At 35.8% G+C, this 18,551-nt stretch overlaps 5 protein-coding genes and 1 pseudogene across 6 annotated transcripts in view; 2 read left to right on the forward strand and 4 right to left on the reverse strand.

Moving 5' to 3' along the window:
- LOC104779659 overlaps positions 1 to 287 on the reverse strand; it is a 2,634-nt gene extending 2,347 nt beyond the window's left edge. For both annotated transcript variants that reach the window (XM_010504048.1, XM_010504047.1), the window contains exon 1: positions 63 to 287. In XM_010504048.1, coding sequence (XP_010502350.1) covers positions 63 to 192 — 130 coding nt within the window. In that variant the 5' untranslated portion in view covers positions 193 to 287. The remainder of the gene's footprint in view (positions 1 to 62) is intronic.
- LOC104779662 lies at positions 1,635 to 3,681 on the forward strand (annotated as a pseudogene).
- On the reverse strand, positions 3,692 to 5,966 carry LOC104779661. Its single transcript, XM_010504050.2, has 9 exons — positions 5,856 to 5,966; positions 5,339 to 5,714; positions 5,190 to 5,249; positions 4,968 to 5,062; positions 4,694 to 4,866; positions 4,487 to 4,599; positions 4,291 to 4,336; positions 4,138 to 4,178; positions 3,692 to 4,063 (listed from the first exon to the last, which is right to left on the reverse strand). Exons 2-9 carry the CDS (start codon positions 5,660 to 5,662, stop codon positions 3,923 to 3,925), a joined length of 993 nt encoding a protein of 330 aa, XP_010502352.1. The 5' UTR covers positions 5,663 to 5,714; positions 5,856 to 5,966; the 3' UTR covers positions 3,692 to 3,922.
- LOC104783493 (MO25-like protein At2g03410) lies at positions 5,883 to 7,744 on the forward strand. Its single transcript, XM_010508641.2, has 2 exons — positions 5,883 to 6,055; positions 6,469 to 7,744. Exons 1-2 carry the CDS (start codon positions 5,883 to 5,885, stop codon positions 7,727 to 7,729), a joined length of 1,434 nt encoding a protein of 477 aa, XP_010506943.1. The 3' UTR covers positions 7,730 to 7,744.
- On the reverse strand, positions 7,762 to 8,865 carry LOC104779663. Its single transcript, XM_010504051.2, has 4 exons — positions 8,618 to 8,865; positions 8,427 to 8,516; positions 8,245 to 8,341; positions 7,762 to 8,046 (listed from the first exon to the last, which is right to left on the reverse strand). Exons 1-4 carry the CDS (start codon positions 8,814 to 8,816, stop codon positions 7,908 to 7,910), a joined length of 525 nt encoding a protein of 174 aa, XP_010502353.1. The 5' UTR covers positions 8,817 to 8,865; the 3' UTR covers positions 7,762 to 7,907.
- Positions 8,933 to 10,884, reverse strand: LOC104779664 (26S proteasome non-ATPase regulatory subunit 10-like). The gene is made up of 5 exons (XM_010504053.2): positions 10,607 to 10,884; positions 9,916 to 10,048; positions 9,543 to 9,667; positions 9,319 to 9,465; positions 8,933 to 9,223 (listed from the first exon to the last, which is right to left on the reverse strand). Exons 1-5 carry the CDS (start codon positions 10,799 to 10,801, stop codon positions 9,083 to 9,085), a joined length of 741 nt encoding a protein of 246 aa, XP_010502355.1. The 5' UTR covers positions 10,802 to 10,884; the 3' UTR covers positions 8,933 to 9,082.

The following is an 18,551-nucleotide window of genomic DNA, read 5'->3' on the forward strand; positions in this document are numbered from 1 at the left end:
GAAGATGTTTAAGATTTTTATTTGCTTGAATCAAAAAAGTAATTTGATATATATTTACATACCTTGAGATAAACTTGACGAACGAAACAGTTGATGATCAAAGACGGAGGACAAAACAACATACATAACCACAACGATCACCAACGCAACTGCTGCCATCGAATAACTCTTCGACGTGTTCTTCTTAACCATGGCTATCTATATAACAATCAATCAAAATATATCGACCTTTAGAGCTTCAAAAATCCTTCAATGGAAGATAAAAGAAAGAAAGAAAGAAAGAAAGAAAAAAGAACAGAAGAAAATAGAATGCAAAAAAACAAATCAGTGATTCAGTATATATATATATATATATATATATATATTTTTTTTATATCAAGAGGACTTTTCTCTTTTACAAAATATTTTGTACTGCCTGCAAGACTTTTTTTTCTGTTATGAAAAAGACAGTTTTATTAATGTAGAAATAATACTATATTGAAGTAGAAATGCTGATGCGTGGGGAAATACTATAATAGAACATTTAATTAATAATAGTTCTCAATTAGAGTGTATGTGTTTACATCTATTTATTTACTTCTTTTTTTGCTATATCATAAAACTTTTTGCTCTTTGACATGTATTAAATTATACCCCTCTCTATCATAAAAGATGATTTTCTATGATTTTTCCTTGTATTACAAAGATTGATTTTCTGTTTATTTTAATCAATTAATGTTAAGAAATTGTGAATTTCAAAATAATAAATGAGAATTTAAAATTTTGATGGATTACTATTGGTTAATAATTATAAAATTATGTTATTATAAATAAAGAATGTATTTATAACTAAACAATAAAAAAAATTCTTTATTTATGTGAAAATCATAAAAGATCATCTAATGTGATACAAAAGAAGTATATTTTAAATAGTTAAAGAGAGAGGAAAAAATAGAGACATATGGGTATTTATATAATTAAATATATTTTCTTCCTTATCACATGATTTTATTTCTGTTGGAATGAAGCAATTATGATTGTTCATTCTCTCTCCTTCATGCATGATGTTTGTCTCTCTCTTTCATGCAATTCATCTTTGTAACAGCTAGTTTTATAAAATATTTGGCCAAATGAGATATATTTTTAAACATAATTAAGAAAAAGATACAGTCACTATTTACAATTGGGAAAAACACATTCACCACTATTCAACTATTTCACAGTCAGAAAACTTCTTAGATTCTGTAATATGAATTATGTTTAATAATTTTTAAATATATTATATATATTTTTTGTATACGTACACATTTTTAATTATACACATCTCTATACACCTTATTAAGTGTACAAATATACAAAATCATGTTTGTCGCTCATGCGTTGCATAAGGGCTTGGCGTATCCCACCAATCATAGTGTTTAAGATTTAAGCAACATGTTAAATTGGTGAGATCTTCTTGTTTAAGATCCACTCTCACTCGTATGCAGTGAAAACCTGTTGTTTCGTGACTTCGTCCTTTGTCCCACATCGAATTATGTTAGAAAGAATCGTTGTAAAAAGTAAATAAATAGTCATGGGCTCATTGTCTCCAAGCCCAATGGGCTAAACTAACCCTTTTTAAAAAGACCAAATATATTGGCGGGAAGAGCAACACCGCCGGTCACAACTTACCGGCGAAGATCATCAATGCTACGCTCAATCTATCTCCTACCAGAAAGGGTTTCTCCGATTAGAAGATTTGTATTTCAACAGAGATGCGTCTCATTCACGACAATCAATGGATTGATTTTGCCCGAAGACAACGATGAGTCTTCTTCTACTCATTACGCTGCTCCGAGCCCGAGCTTTCTCCTTCTAAGTAAGTGCACGAGCATTGATTCTCTAAGGCGAGCTCACGGATTTCTAACGGGGAATGGAATCATTGGTGATATCTTGATTACCACCAAGCTCGTTAGTCTTTATGGTTCTTTTGGGTATACTAAAGATGCACGCTTGGTGTTCGATCAAATTCCTGAACCAGATTTTTATTTATGGAAGGTCATGCTCAGATGCTATTACTTGAACAACGAGAGTCTGGAAGTCATAAAGTGTTATGCTTTATTGATGAATCACGGATTTAGATTTGATAACATTGTTCTCTCGAAAGCTTTGAAAGCTTGTACTGAGCTGCAAGATTTAGACAATGGGAAGAAGATACATTGTCAGATCGTTAAGGTGCCAAGTTTTGATAATGTTGTGTTGACAGGTCTTTTAGATATGTATGCTAAGTGTGGAGAAATCAAGAGTGCTTGTAAAGTGTTTGAAGGTATTACTTTGAGAAATGTGGTTTGTTGGACTTCGATGATTGCTGGATATGTTAAGAACGACTTGCATGAAGAAGCGTTGGATTTGTTTAATCGGATGAGGGAAAACTCTGTTTTGGGTAATGAGTTTACTTACGGTACTCTAGTGATGGCGTGCACAAAGCTTAGTGCTTTACATCAAGGAAAGTGGTTCCATGGTTGTTTAATTAAGAGTGGTATAGAGCTCAGCTCATGTTTGGTGACATCTCTTCTTGATATGTATGTTAAGTGTGGTGACATAAGCAATGCTCGGCGGGTGTTTGATGAGCATGCTCATGTGGATCTTGTCATGTTGGGAATCTTGGGAATCTTGTTGGGAATCTTGAACTCGGAAGATCAGTTCATGGCTTATCCGTTAAAGTTGGTCTTTGGGATACTAATGTTGCAAATGCTCTGGTTCACATGTACGCCAAGTGTTACCAGAATAGAGATGCTAAGTACGTGTTTGAAATGGAGTCGGAGAAAGATATAGTTGCTTGGAATTCTATAATTTCCGGGTTTTCACAAAACGGCTCTATCCATGAAGCTCTGTTTCTGTTCCATCGCATGAATACAGAATCCGTGACGCCTAATGGTGTAACAGTTGCGAGTCTTTTCTCAGCCTGTGCTTCCCTTGGGTCTCTAGCCATAGGTTCCTCGCTTCATGCTTATTCCATGAAATTGGGTTTCTTGGCATCATCTAGTGTTCATATCGGTACTGCCCTCCTGGACTTCTATGCCAAATGTGGGGATGCCAAATCTGCCCGTCTCATTTTCGATACTATAGAGGAGAAAAACACAATCACATGGAGTGCTATGATCGGAGGCTATGGAAAGCAAGGGGATACAAAAGGGTCCCTTGAGCTATTCGAAGAGATGCTGCAAAAAAAAAAAAAGCCGAACGAATCAACCTTCACATCCATTTTATCGGCTTGTAGTCACACAGGGATGATTAATGAAGGGAAGAGGTACTTCAACTCAATGTACAAAGATTATAACTTTACGCCTTCCACAAAACACTACACTTGTATGATCGATATGCTAGCTCGAGCAGGTGAGCTTGAGCAAGCCTTAGACATCATCGAGAAGATGCCGATTCAACCAGACGTGAGATGTTACGGAGCATTTCTCCATGGATGTGGAATGCATTCAAGATTTGATATTGGGGAGGTTGTCATTAAGAAGATGCTTGAGTTACATCCTGATGATGCCTCATATTATGTTCTAATATCTAATTTGTATGCATCGGATGGACGATGGAGTCAGGCTAAAGAAGTGAGAAATCTGATGAAGCAAAGAGGTCTGAGCAAGATTCCAGGCCATAGCACAATGGAACCTGAGTTCTTAGCAGTTGGTTAGTTGTCTTCGCTAATCTGGATAAATTCAGTAGGTTGAACAAAGAAGCATTTATACACAAAAGCATTCTTGAATAAAGTTGATATGTTTCAGTGTATATAGAAAAGAACAGTCAAGTGCTAACTACATCTACTATGGGTATATAACCAACAAAACATCTCTGAGTTGGTAGCCAGATGTTTGGAGCGATGCTAAAGTTCTTGTTTTGTTGTGGTTTGTGCTTGAGTCTGTGGTTGTGAACTCTTAGGTTACATGCTGCTTTCATCTTAATCTTCGTCTTGTGAATCAAAAGGAACTTCATGCCGGGGTCTGTTGTACTTCTCACGCAATTGTTTGACAGGGATGAAATCTCCAGCTGTGTCGGCTCCATAGTAGAGAAAAGAAATGTAAGGATGATCAAACCTTTCCTGTAGAAACCACACACAAACATGAGTCAAACAGTTGCAATGGGGATTCGATTGTCCATACTGAGTCTACTCACCTTGTCGGGTTTTTCTGGAGCTAACAGATTGTCTTCAGCAACTGCAATATAAGATCAACTGTCAAGTGAAAGCAGAATTTCATGGCAGACAATCTGAGATACAAGAGGTACTTAAACAGTTGAAGACATTGGACTTGAAAACTCAGAACTTACCATATGCCACTAGTAGATCTGGGTGTGTGCGAACATCGACTAGAACCTGCTAGACACAAGCAAGAAATTTAGATATCCATGTTTTCTTTTCTGTAGATATGAAATAGAAGAGTCTTCAATTGTTCATATTTGTAAAAATGGTTTCAGCTTCTTTCTCTTTCAATGTAAGTCTTTATGGAATACTTGCAACCATAACCTGATAAAATGGCTGATTGGATCCACGAGGCAACTTTTCAACTTCTGCAGCTTCCATCCAAGAGCTTGATTCACAGCAAATTGGATCCATACCACAAACTACAGCCCGGTAACCTAAAGCCAAATGAAAAGAAATCGGTTTCAGTTCCCTGATATGAATGTAAAACCAAAAGGAAGACAAGCATTAAATATACATATGATGATGTACCGAAAGTTTTGTGTCTAAGTTTCTGTCCCAAACGAAATGCATACTCTGCTTTCTCAAAAGCCAAGGCTTTCGCAGATACAGCTAATGATTCTGCCTCAAGCTTTGAGATTTCATCTCGTAACTTAGCTGCCAAACCATAATCCTCACTGTCAATGGCATTCTGGAGATCTGCACTGCAATTATATCAAATGAACAATGAAGACGATATACTCAGATGTTTACACATACACACACAGAGAAAATATCTTACAAACAACCGAATAAAGCTGCTCACCGTAGCCTTATAATGCTAATGCCCTTGTCTTGAGCTTCACTCTTTGATGATGACCCTCTCTTCCCTTCTTGCAGCCTTATTGCCTCCTCTTCCACCTATCAACCACTGACTGTATGTTATTCACCCATATGTTGCAATTTCGGCATACAAGAACACAAAAAGTTCAAAACTTTCACAAAACTTATCCTCAATTAAAAGATGATAACATATCATTTCATATACCTCAGTTAGCTTTTCTCTTAGTTGTTGCGCAATGTCATACTGCTCCAGATTCAACGCATACTGCCATTTCAAAATACACAGATTAACTCAATGTTTGTAACACCTCAAAAACCATAAGCAATCATCTTGAAAGCGATAAATCAGCTGACCTGTACACGAGTAGCCAAATCCAACTGAAAGAAAAAGATCAAAATATCTTCATTCGCACTCTCGCTTCGCTCAGAGCTCGGGTCTAAACCTTGTCCACCACCCCCTTGAAACGGCCATCTAGCTTCAACCCTCAACAAATTCTTTTGCTTTATTGACTTCCAATGGCTTCGAAAGGGCGGTGATTTACGCAAAAACTGACACGAAACACATCGATCACCGAACAAGCTTGAAGCTTTCCCTGAATTTAAACGATTCCTCCACGAACTTGAAACTTCTACACTTCCACAGAGTGTTAATGTGCTTAACGACTGACTTTGCACCATTCTCTTTCTATAACAAGACCAAAGTTTCAAGCTTTCTTATCCGATAATCTTCCTACAAAACCCAACAAGAACCAGAGATAGCAAACTTGTTTGAGATTTCCAAATTTGAAATCGAAGAACGAGACAAGACGAGTCAAAAACTTCCGAGTACACAGAAAAAAAGTTTGTAAAATTGAAATTTAAAGAAACTTACAATTTGGTTAAGTGGAAATTTCAATAGATGCCGGAAAGATTTTGCCGATCACTGGAGAAACTCGCCGGAACGAAGGAGAGTTTTCGTCCTCACAGATTTATTTCTTTCTTTTTCGTTGAAACATTAATGCCATTGGATAGATTATATATGGTTTTTAACTCTCCTTGGGCTTCTAAGGCCCAATTTGGCCCAATAAAAGTGTCCGCATATATTAGTAACTAAAGGATTTTGTTGTTGTCAAATTATGATACATCTGACCAAATCCTTTATATATATCTTCTTCACACATAAATATTAAGTATGCAGATTTGAGAATACTAATAGTAGTAATACACTTGAAATATAAATTTTAAAAGTCTAATTATATGTTTCAGACATCAAAAGATTATTCAAACTAACAAACAACGAAAATTCAGCGCGGCAAAATTAGCCAATCAAAGACCCCATTTTTAGCATTGAGTTTGTCTCTTTCTTCTTCCTTTGTCCAAAGAAGATATCAACATTTTTGGATTTCACAGCGAAACCCCTTGAAAAAAAGCTTTGAACAAACCCTATAGACAAAGACACAGATTTGTTTCTGTCTGAATCTGATTTGGTGTGTTTTGAGGTAAAGAAAAAAAAAAGGAGACAAAATAGGTGCGTGTGTCTCCATAATCGGTGGTGCTAAACGACACGGAGGCTACGATTTAGCTCCGTTGCCAAAGCACCACCGTACACGGAGCCATCTACGCGTCGGATCCACCGATGAAGAATGTATCAACATCACATTCAGCGGGAAGCTTAGCAGTTTAAGCGGGAACCTAGGACACCATGGAGGAAGCACGAGGATCAAAGGTCTCTTCAAGAACAAACCTCGTCTCCCTAACGAAATCGTACGTCAGACTCGAGATCTCATCGCGTTATCCGAATCCGAAGAAGAAGTAATCATCGATGCGAGACACTCGAAAAGGTTAGGGATCTGTGCGGAGTTGTGTCGGAACATGAGGGATTTGAAATCGATTCTTTACGGTAATAGTGAAGCTGAGCCTGTCCCCGAAGCTTGTCTTATGTTAACGCAAGAGTTTTTTAGAGAAGACACGCTTCGTCCTCTGATCAAATCTATTCCCAAACTCGATCTTGAAGCGAGGAAAGACGCGACTCAGATCGTTGCGAATCTGCAGAAACAACAAGTTGAGTCACGGCTCGTTGCTTCTGAATATCTTGAATCGAATCTAGACGTTATCGATTCGTTAGTTCAAGGTATCGATCGCGATCACGAGTTGGCGTTGCATTACACGGGGATGCTTAAAGAATGTGTGAGGCATCAGGTTGTTGCCAAATACATTCTCGAATCCAAGAACTTGGAGAAGTTTTTCGATTACGTTCAGCTTCCTTATTTCGATGTAGCTACGGATGCTAGCAAGATCTTTAGAGAGCTTTTGACGAGGCATAAATCGACTGTAGCGGAGTACCTCGCCAAGAACTACGAATGGTTTTTCTCGGAGTACAGCACGAGGTTGTTGGAGAGAGGAAGCTATTTCACGAAGAGGCAAGCTTCAAAACTGCTTGGAGATGTGTTGATGGATCGTTCGAATTCAGGTGTGATGATTAAGTACGTGAGCAGTTTGGATAATTTGAGAATCATGATGAATCTTTTGAGAGAACCAACAAAGAACATTCAGCTAGAAGCTTTTCATATATTTAAGCTGTTTGTGGCGAACGAGAACAAGCCAGAGGACATTGTGGCGATTCTCGTGGCGAACCGAAACAAGATTCTTCGTTTGTTTGCTGATTTGAAAGCTGAGAAAGAAGATAAAGGTTTTGAAACTGATAAAGCTTTGGTTATGAATGAGATTGCTACACTTTCTCTTCTTGATATCAAAACCGCTGATTGATTTAAAAAAGAAACCCGTTTTGTAAAAGATGGTTACACGTATTTTTTTGTTGTTTCCTCTGTTTTTGTTCTTGTACCATTTGGATTCGGATTGATAACTTTAACAACAATTAGCATAGGTTCTCTCTAAAAGCCATTCTTGCAAAAAAAAATACGATTATATGATTTCTGGCATCTTTTTATTCAACACCAGTCTTCTTTTTCAACATTGTGATGAATTGCTCCTTCTCTTCATCTGTCATTCCTGTGGTTGAACAATCTCCTACTCCCCATTCTGCTCCTCTTAGACAATATTTGTCTTGAATCGCTCTTTCATTCCTAATCAAAACATAACACAGAGCCAATGTTTCAAGATTGTTGTAAACAGAGTTTCAAAGCATTGAGCTTTGACACAAAACGGTAACAGTTAAAAGAGCAAGATTTTTGAAAACAGAGTTTTGAAATTTGCAGCTTTAACACAATTTTGGCTCTGTTACATCTTCAAAAGACCAAATGGGTGTGTGTAAAGTAACTTACTTTTCTTTGTTTAGTTTGGAATTCTCAAGTAGTTTCTTGAGAAGTGGAGATTCCTTGAATCTGGCATCGTTCTCGGCGTAGAACTTCTGGTTTTTTGCTGCAATTAAGCTTTTTTAATTTATTAAAAGGAGACAAATCACAGTTTTTTTGTTCTAGAATTCAAGAAGTTGAAAGATTGGTACCATTGAAACTGTCAAGGAATTCGATTTTTGGTAATTCTGGACCTGGAACTGATTCTATACCGGGAGATCCTGACATGAGTCCTGCTTCAACTGAATAAGAACCATACATATACATTCGATGATGATTATTATGATGATGATAATATACATATACATTGGATGATAAGGAAATTGAGTAATAGGGTTGTTACCGGTGCAAGGAGAGAGGAGAAGGGTGAGAGAGGCAGCGAGAGGGAAGGTAGACTTGCAGAGAAGATTGTGCAACGGTGATGGTGCTGATGATGATGATGATGAGCATACAGCCATGGAGATACGAGGATGATGAACTACTCTTGGTTCATGGAGAGTAAGGCTTGGTCGAGAGAAAGAAGAGACTTTGGTTTGCATCATTTTTGTCTTCAGATTTTTTTTGTGAGGAGGGTAAGTGACTTCTTAAGAGATAAGAAGGATATTTATAATTTTTTTAATTAAAAAAAAAAAAAAAAACCTTTTCTCTGAGTTCTCACTTGTTTTCAAGTTTCCAAATTTTATCAATTCAAGCATTATTTGGAAGATTCTTAGAGAAAACTTGAAAAAGCAAAGAATAATCCTTTGATTATTTCCTGATATTGAAAGAACAAAGAGTATCTAATGAGTTTCAAAGTAATCCAGTCATTTTATCCTTCAGCTTCAATCATGGCTTTTGCAGCATCGATTAAAGCTGGTCTGAATTCGGCGGTAGCTCGGCCTAAAACAGTGTAACCTTCCTTGTCTTCTACATCTACATCTGCACCATGTCTTATAAGCAGGAACGCAACCTGATCCATGAAAACACAAAGAGAAGCTCAAAAATTTAGGAAACTTTTAACTTTAAAGAGATGGTGATTTAAGGTGGATTAGATCGAAAAATTGCCTGCTTGTCATCGCAGATGACTGAATGCATGAGTGCAGTTTGGCCCATTTTGTCTGTGGCGTCGATCTCTGCTCCTTCCTCGATAAGAAACTCACAAATTTCTAACTTTCCCACGCTTGCTGCCCTGTGAAGTGGAGTGCAACCAACCTGAAAGCCACAAAAAAGTTTGTTTATGTGTTAACACAAGTAAATGATCCACAAGCAACAAGACATTAAGAGAAAACCTTGTCTGTGATGTTAATCTTTGCACCGTGTGTTAATAAAAACTGAGCAATCTCCAACCAGCCTTTGCTAGCAGCATAGTGAAGGGCAGTGCGACCACCATTGTTTTTGGCATTTACATCAGCACCTAAACACACAAGAAGAACGTCAGCAAATGTATCCATCTTCTCGTAACTGAATCTTAATTTCTAATACATGTAATGAATTGAAACAAGAGCTAAACACTGGTAGAACTAACACATAAAAAATCCACTTCACAATCCCATGGAGAAATATTAGAGATATTCAGGATATTTTGAATATACTGAGAAAGATTATAGCTTTATGATAGCAAATCAGGATTTCACCAAGAACAATAAGGCTTATGTTACATACCTCTGGTCAAAAGCAACTCAACGAGCTCAGCATTACCGATGCTAGCAGCGGAATGCAAAGGAGCCCATCCTTCATCATCCTTGCTATTGATTACAGTCTTTGCGTCATCTGAACTTGATAACAACTTAACTATCTGCAAATCCCACCTCCATAAACATATTAACATCTAGTACTGTTCCTAAAACCCACTAATCTCAAGAACCCAATTAGCTAACAAACAACACAGATTCAAGTGGTTTTCAAAGCCAGACTAAAAAGAGGTTTCTCATCAGTTAAACACAACACAGATTCAAGTGGTTTTCAAAGCCAGACTCAGAAAGAGGTTTCTCATCAGTTAAACACAACACAGATTCAAGTGGTTTTCAAAGCCAGACTCAAAAGAGCTTTCTCATCAGTTAAACACAACCAGATTATGCAGCTAATATAACATAACTTAACTACTTACAGACTCCACATTCATAAGCATTCAAAGACAAAACCCAATCTTTACAAGAAAACTCACAACAAGGCAAACATTCTTGTGAATTACAGAGCCAGATATGAACACAAGAGCCAAAGTTTCCTCATCAGTTAAACAACCTAAATTATGCAGCTTTAGTAATTTAAGAGGCTTAGCTTCTATCTATCCATAGATTAGTACTTAAAGACTTCTCGGATTCTATAAACTTAAAACAAAGAGAAAAGAACAAACTTGAGAATGGCCAAAGGAGGCTGCGATATGGAGGAGAGAGCGACCGTCTTCGTTTCTGAATTTGAGAGAGTTCGCGAGCTGTTCTGGAGATAAAGACACGAACAAGGATGAGTCACCCCATTCGGATGCTTTGAAAAGCTCTTCGTCTCTGATCTGCTTCGACTCTGGTTGCTTCGGAGCATCGATTTCCATCATCGTTCAAACTTTTTTTCCAAGTTAGAAAATAAATTCGGAAAATTATAGTACAAAACAACGAGACCTACTTAGTGTGATTATAAATTTTGTAAGAACTAAATCTGAGCAGAAAAATTAAAAACCAATGGGTTCTCATAGTGGGCTCGTTTAATGGCCCTTTTACACATTTTTTTCTTATTTTTTGTTCCTAATAAGTAATAATTTATTGTTTTAAGAAACAATCATTTTATATTTTTCTTAATTTCTTATTGTTTAAAGTTTAAACACGAATTTTGTAGTTACGATATATATATTTGGTATAAAGATTTATACAAATTTGGATTTTGTAATATGATTCTTTTTTTTTGGCTATTCATAAAAAATAATACCATCATTATTTGGAAGCAAAAGAAACCATAATTTCAACTTTGTAATCTTTTTTATATATCCATGTAAATATGTAATTTTTTTTTGGTAGGCCTGTAAATATGTAATTTACTGAATGAATTATAGTGTTTTTATTTTATTTTTTGGGTTATACACTCAAATTTCTCTTAAACATATGACATATCCAAAGCAAACGCAGAAACATTCCCCCAACATCTCCTGAAGAAGACAAAATTAAAATCCGAAAACACATGTCGACAACAGAATACCAACGTGACAGTTGACACGCGACGCCAGTTGAGCACATCAAATTTTAAAAAGTGAATCTAAAGTTCTCGGAATTTGTGCAGAAAAATCCAAAACAAAAAAAAACAAAAAAATGAGCCAAGGGTTCGCGCATTTATCTCTTTTATTTAACAAAGGATATCTTCCTTCTTCCAATGGCCTCATTTAAAGCCGCTGATCATTATTTTATTGAATTAAAAGAAACAAACAAATATATTCCCAAAATCCTGAAAATATCTTTACACGTACAAGTACAACCCCTCTTAAATGTGACACGTCCGTAACATTTTTGTTGACTTTTTTTCTCCTATTTAAATTACAGTATACAGAAGTGTATTCAATTTGACATTTTAATTAATTTAGGTAAAAGTTATAAATGTTATTTAATTATAGATTTTAAAAAGTTTCTTAAAATCCACTGTTATTGAACTGATGATTTAAAAATTTACTTTAAAATCTACAGTTATTCAAAACAGTTTGTGGATTTGGATTTTAATAAGTTTTAGGGATTCGGTAGGATTTGAGAAGATTTGTTTAGTTAAAAATACATAAATCTAAATCTCATGGTTTTAGGTGGGATTTGAAAGAATTTTACCTTAAATCATATCAACTTTCCTAAAATCTAACAAATTTCCAAATTTCATAAATCTCATAAAATCCTCCAAAATCATTGTTTCAATACACTCCTCTATATTTGTTTCTCTCAAACTTTGGTCGGGAGAGAAATCATACTAGTCCCTCTGATCCTAAATAATTGTCATTCTAGAAAAATTCTTTTAGATTCAGAAAGTGTATAATTTGACTATTTTGACCTCAGGATTAAAACTAATTTACAATTTTATTTTTTGTTCTCTTTTATTTAATAAATTAATTTCAGCTTCTTCTTTTTTTGTCACCTGAACTTCCTTTTCTCATCCCAATTATCTCCTCTTTCTCCGATTATTTCCGTCACAAACTCAAGTCCTCCGATTTTTTCTTTAAAAAAAAAATAAACTTCTCTGATCGGTTTCTTTTGCCCTGGACATGGAGAAACGAAGCTTCCTTTTTTCCTATCGCAAAATCAAAATCAAAATCTGGTGTGAAGCTTCCTCTTTTGTTTTGTAATTGACTTTTAGGCGGTGAGCTTCTTCTTTTCCTCCTCCGCTTCCTCTGATTTTCCAGCGAGTTCAACCAATTTTCTGATGATCTTCCACCTTCATCATAAGACCAAGCAAACACAGAGAAATGGAAATGATGAAACTGTAATCTTTTTTTTTTTTAATTTCAATTTTGATTTTTTTTTCCTAATGTCGGTTTCTTATTGATGATTTTGAGGGTTGGATTGATCTTGTTTGACTGGATGATGAGTGATTATAAAGTGGAGACATCAACGATGGTATGCAAGAGTTCTATGTTGAATTCATGATTTCCCAATCGCTGCTGCTGATATGACTTCTCTTCCAATAAAAATCGCCCTTCCTCCTAAAAGTAAGTTTCTTTCTTGTTATGTAGTAGCTTAGCTGCAACTTTCTGGGAATGTCAATGTTTTGTATGTTGTACTTTATATATCATTATTGAATCTTCATCAAACTGCTTGTTTTCATTATAAAGAATTGCAATTTTTATGCTTTTTTTTGTTTAATGCTCTTTGTTCATCTCAGGAATATATCAGAACAATGGCTATCTTATGGTTTCTTGCAATGGGGGACTCAACCAAATGCGAGCAGCGGTATGATCAGAACTAATCCTCTTGCTTTCTTAAAGCAAATCTCTTTGCATTTCTGAAAGCTGTGTTTTTATTCGATGTGACTTTTGGTCGCTCTCCTTTTTCTATAGAGATCTCTTTACCCTAATCCCTTAGGATATGTCTTGGGCTTGCCGACTCTATCTGTGATAGGGTTGGTCATTAGACTCTTGGCTCATTGGTAAAGTCGGTCATTAGACTCTTGGTTTACTGGTAAAGTCGGTCATTAGACTCTTGGTCCATTAACAGATACAGTCATGTGACTTCCGACCCATTGACGAAGCCAGTCGTGAGATTCTCGGCCTATTGAAAAAGTCAGTCGCGAGATTCTCGGCCTGTAGACAAAGTCAGTCGCGAGACTCTCGATCAATTGATAAAGTCAGTCACAAGCTCTTGGCCTAGTGACAACGTCGATCACGTGACTCTCAATCTACTGACGAAGTCAGTCACGTGACTTTTCTCTTAGTAGATTGGCAGACTTGTATTGACTTTGTCATGTAGAATATGAGTTGACTCTATCCAATATCTTCGTGAATATTCTCTCTGCTTGTCCTGATTTACCGGGTTTGTCGAACTAACCCCGAAATTTATTTATTTAAAAGAGAAGATAAAATTATATCCAACAGTTTGCCCTCCACTCTCTATTTTCTTAGTAAAAATTTAGAGAGTATTTAGAAACAACGGTATTATTTTTCCAGCCAACAAAATCTCGAAGTCATGTACCTTTTGGAATGATCTGTAATGGGTTGTGATGTCACCATAGTAGCTTGATCGAATAGTGACTCCGTAGAGACAATGTTGAGTCCTTAACACGTTCTGTTGGGAATTGTCTTTGTATTTGACTTTATGTGTCATGACCATTTTGTAGGTTGTGACATTCTTTTCAGTCATAAGACTTGTTCGTGACATTGATCTTGTACGTAATAACAATCTCTTACCTTAGGATAATCTCCACATGTGAGGATGTACATGATGACAATCTCCTATCTTGTGCCTGAGACACAATTTAGGTCTCGCATTCATGACATGATTTGTCTCGTGACATGACTTATACCTCAGGCTCAAGACATTGTTTATGTCTTGTGAACATGACATTATATGTGTCTCGTCTTCATGGCACTGTTTATATCCCGTGCTTGAAACAAGAGTATATTTCTAGCTTTCCTGGTACGATTTGCGCACTACAATACGACTTTCATCGTGCAAATACAAAGTGATATTTATCTCTTGGTACATCTACTGCTTTGTGTTGTGTCAAATGATTGTTTTGCGCCCATGACGTTGTTCATGTCATGTGCTTCCGACACCATTCATGTCACATGTTAATGACACTACTCATGTTACATGCTCATGGCGTGAGTTTCCTTCTCACAACATCATGTAATCATGATTGTTTACGTATGGTGCTCATGACGCGATTTTCATCATGTGCTCAGAAAATTTGTCATGTGCTCATGTCGTGAGTCTCGTGCTTACAACATCATGTCATGATGACCTTGTTTATTTCCTGCACTCATGACGCCATATACGCCAGGTGCTTATGACGTTGTGAACGTCGCGACTTAGCTTGTTCGGTGTTTTGTGATTAGAAGACTTTCTAATTGTCTTGTCGAATTTTACTTCTTGTTGAATTCTTTGCGGTAAGCGTTGTATTGCAGTGTGAATGTGATCTCTTGCTTGTGACGTGATTCGCGTTGTGTGCTCATGACATTGTTTATATCACGTGTTGTTACATGCTCAGGAGATCGTTCTTGTCACATGCTTCTGCTATTCGTGTCACGTGTTATTATCCTCACGTGGAGTCTCCAGTCGTCCGTCTTCAGTCATGGTTGTCGTTCGAGTAGTTCTAGGAGTCGTGTTGAGAGCTTGCTTCAGTAAAAATTCTTACTGCTGTCACCAGCGATGCATTCTCCTCCCGTAGCCTAGCGTTATCAGCCTCAATTTGCGTCAGCTTTTCCACTGTCTCGTTCATCATGGTAGTCAGTGCTTCCAGCTGAGCGGCAACAGTCGCGTCGACATTAGTCGTGTCACTTCTGTTTCCTGTCATCTCACGTAGTTTACTCTAGCCCCTCCTTCTAGCGCCACAAACTGTTGGATATAATTTTATCTTCTCTATTAAATAAATAAATTTCGTGGTTAGTTCGACAAACCCGGTAAATCAGGAGAAGCAGAAAGAATATTCACGAAGATATTGGATATAGTCAACTCATATTCTACATGACAAAGTCAACACAAGTTTGCCAATCTACTAAGAGAAAAGTCATGTGACTGACTTTGTCAATAGATTGAGAGTCATGTGATCGACGTTGTAACTAGGCCAAGAGCTTGTAACTGAATTGATCAATAGGTCGAGAGTCTCGCGACTGACTTTGTCTACAGGCCGAGAATCTCGCGACTGACTTTTTCAATAGGCCGAGAATCTCACGACTGGCTTCGTCAATGGGCCGGAAGTCACATGACTGGATTTGTTAATGGACCAAGAGTCTAATGACCGACTTTACCAATGAGCCAAGAGTCTATTGACCGACCCTATCACAGATAGAGTCGGCAAGCCCAAGACATATCCTAAGGGATTAGGGTAAAGAGATCTCTATATAAAAAGGAGAGCGGCCTCTACGAGAGGGGGATCGAGAGCAAATCAAGAGACCTAAAACACAAAACACACGACTCAACTCTAGAACGCGGCTAGGGTTTATAGATTGATTCGTTGGGTCTTGAATTCTTGTATTTGAGCTCAAGACTTTAATCAATAAAATCAACTATTCAATATCTGTTTCTTGTTTCCGTAGTCTTTAAACAAATCGAATATTTTTGCCCAAACAACCAACATTCTCACAAGCTTCTTTGTACCTAACCCTTGGAAACAGATTCTTCCACTGTTGAAGAAGCACAAGGTTGTACATCTGAACAAGACCGATACACGACTTGCTAATAACAAACTGCCTCTTGAGATTCAGAAGGTGTGATGCCGAGCAAATTTCAACAGGCTTAGGTTTACTCCAAAGATTGAGGAATTGGATAGAAGAGTAGTCAAGATTCTGAGTGAGAAAGATCCCTTTCTTGTTCTGCATCTCAGATATGAAATGGATATGTTGGCATTTTCTGGTTGCTCACATGGTTGCAACCACTATGAAGAAGAAGAACTAACCGCTATGAAGAAGAACTAACCCACTAACCCAATATATATTCATCGATGACTCTTCATATATCCTCACTCGTGTTGTATTTTAAAGATTTGTTATTTTCAGGTATAGTAATTTGTGTTAATTTAGTTAAGGTTATATTAGTAATTTAATTAGTATTATCACATTGATAAGTGACAACGACACTTAATAAGAAAATGAAAATTACTCCTAGAACGACAATTATTTAGGATCGGAGGGACTAATTGAGAAAATAATCAAAATATCTTCATTCAAGTTTAATTTAATCAACATGTAACGTCTAAAGCTAAACCAACATTAACCAGTATAGCTAAACCAAAATATCTAAACTCTAATTTTTTAATCCTACTAGATTTTAACTCGCGGTACACTGTGTGCATATAATTTTTATTATTATTTATATTTTATATTGTATTTATTTGTTAAATATCGTATGTTTTCCAAATAGAAGAATAACTAAATTTTCCGACCGTTTGTGCAGCTAAATATTTATATTAATTTTTTAACCCACAACTTACTTTATGATCATTTGTTTGTTATATTTAGTTTGTTTTGTTTAGTGTTTGAGATTATATTTTGATTTTTAATTATTATAACAAAAAATAAAGGATTTAAATTCATAGTAAGTCATTTATACACTATGATTAACTCATATTTTTCCTAATGATTTAATTATTTAACACAATCTTAGTTAAATCAAGTTAATTTTTATATATCAAATATTCTAATATTATTAGTTTTGATGAATAATAAAATGAAGATTTAACCCATGTTAGCACAAATTTAATGATATTTTATTAATTCCAACATGTCCTCTTTATAACATATCTACTATATAAGCATATTATATAGTATTTTTAATTTTTTTTTACATATTTGTAATATTTTAAAATTTTATTAAGTTTATAGATTTTAATTATAATATTTAAATAAATATGAATCAAAGTTTTTCTTACGTTAAGAATCAAAGCTCACAAGTGTTGGAAAACAAAATATGAATCAAATTGTTGTTTTCTTTGTTTGCAAAGGATTCAGAGGTAGAATATTTTCAATACACAATAGAAGATGTGGTTAAATATATCATAGTTTATGTTTTCATATTAATTTTGCTGTATATTTTTTAGTTGGAATGATATGTAAAATATATCGGAAACAAAATCTGAAGTAATGTTATTTTTGGAAATTTTTTAAGGAACAATTTTGTAAATAAGTTTTTAAATAAAATCACAGAATGTAATTAAAAATGTATATATAGATTATGTTAGCGATAGATCTTCACCCTAAGACAAGGTCCGACTCAGAAAAGGCCCAATTAAATCTCAAGGAAAAAGAGAGGTATTTTGGTCCTTTTAGAGGACGAACCAACACAGTTACCTATAAATACGGATGTACAATGTTCAAAATGGAGGCAGCGAATAGGAAAAGAAAATAGTTACAAGGACAGCGATCGAACTCTCGTCTAAAAACCTAGAATCGACAAGCTCGCAACTCAGTTTTGTCTTTCTTCTTTCCGTTTGACTCGTCTAGTCTATTTTGTTGCCTGACTTTTTGTGCTTCGGTACCGAATTATAAAGAGAATTTCAATATCCTTTTTACCGAACTAAATTATTTAATTATGACCGATTTGGACATCAATAAATTATATAGTATCATCAATTCAATTCATCATCACATTCACTATCCAACATTTCTTTAATTTTGGGAGTGAGTGGGAAGCAGTAGGAACCATCTAGAGACAGAGAGACATAGAGGAAAACAAAAGCAAAAATGGTGGAGAGCTTGCTGAAGACGCCGGAACAGGATTTGGGGAAGAAAAGGCACGTCAAACGTAAGTTTTTCTCATTCCAAATCCCAAGGTCATTTCGTTTCTTGTTTGTGATCTTTCTTTCTTATAATCGATCATTTTGTTGTCAACAACTGGGCTATACCTATCAAAACACAATTCACTCTATTTGAATGGAGAGAAACGCTAGACGTCACAGGGAGGAACCTTCTTCGCAAGAGAAAGTGGTGAAACTGATTGACAAAAATGTCGGCAATATATTGAGCACAATGCCAGATGGAGAAGGCACCAAAATTCAAGTTTGATTTGAAGCAATATTTTATAAAGTTGGATTTATATTCTGCTCTAATAAACAGTATGCACTAAGCATGTAAAACAATATATTTTTCTTTTAAATATAATTTGATATTAGATTTTTTTTTTTTTTTT

Source organism: Camelina sativa, chromosome 4, assembly GCF_000633955.1.
Source record: "Camelina sativa cultivar DH55 chromosome 4, Cs, whole genome shotgun sequence".
NCBI classification, from domain to species: Eukaryota; Viridiplantae; Streptophyta; class Magnoliopsida; order Brassicales; family Brassicaceae; genus Camelina; species Camelina sativa.

Coding starts and splice junctions, on each gene's coding strand:
- LOC104779661 (XM_010504050.2), bottom strand. CDS start 5,662: ATGGTGCAAAGTCAGTCGTTAAGCACATTAACACTCTGTGGAAGTGTA. Junction 5,250..5,338: donor ATTTGGCTACTCGTGTACAG/GTCAGCTGATTT, acceptor TTGAAATGGCAG/TATGCGTTGAATCTGGAGCA. Junction 4,600..4,693: donor ACTTAGACACAAAACTTTCG/GTACATCATCAT, acceptor ATTTGGCTTTAG/GTTACCGGGCTGTAGTTTGT.
- LOC104783493 (XM_010508641.2), top strand. CDS start 5,883: ATGCCGGAAAGATTTTGCCGATCACTGGAGAAACTCGCCGGAACGAAG. Junction 6,056..6,468: donor CAATTTGGCCCAATAAAAGT/GTCCGCATATAT, acceptor TTTGAGGTAAAG/AAAAAAAAAAGGAGACAAAA.
- LOC104779663 (XM_010504051.2), bottom strand. CDS start 8,816: ATGATGCAAACCAAAGTCTCTTCTTTCTCTCGACCAAGCCTTACTCTC. Junction 8,517..8,617: donor TCTCCTCTCTCCTTGCACCG/GTAACAACCCTA, acceptor GTTCTTATTCAG/TTGAAGCAGGACTCATGTCA. Junction 8,342..8,426: donor ATTCCTTGACAGTTTCAATG/GTACCAATCTTT, acceptor GCTTAATTGCAG/CAAAAAACCAGAAGTTCTAC.
- LOC104779664 (XM_010504053.2), bottom strand. CDS start 10,801: ATGATGGAAATCGATGCTCCGAAGCAACCAGAGTCGAAGCAGATCAGA. Junction 9,466..9,542: donor AGATTAACATCACAGACAAG/GTTTTCTCTTAA, acceptor TGTGGCTTTCAG/GTTGGTTGCACTCCACTTCA. Junction 9,224..9,318: donor TCATCTGCGATGACAAGCAG/GCAATTTTTCGA, acceptor TTCATGGATCAG/GTTGCGTTCCTGCTTATAAG.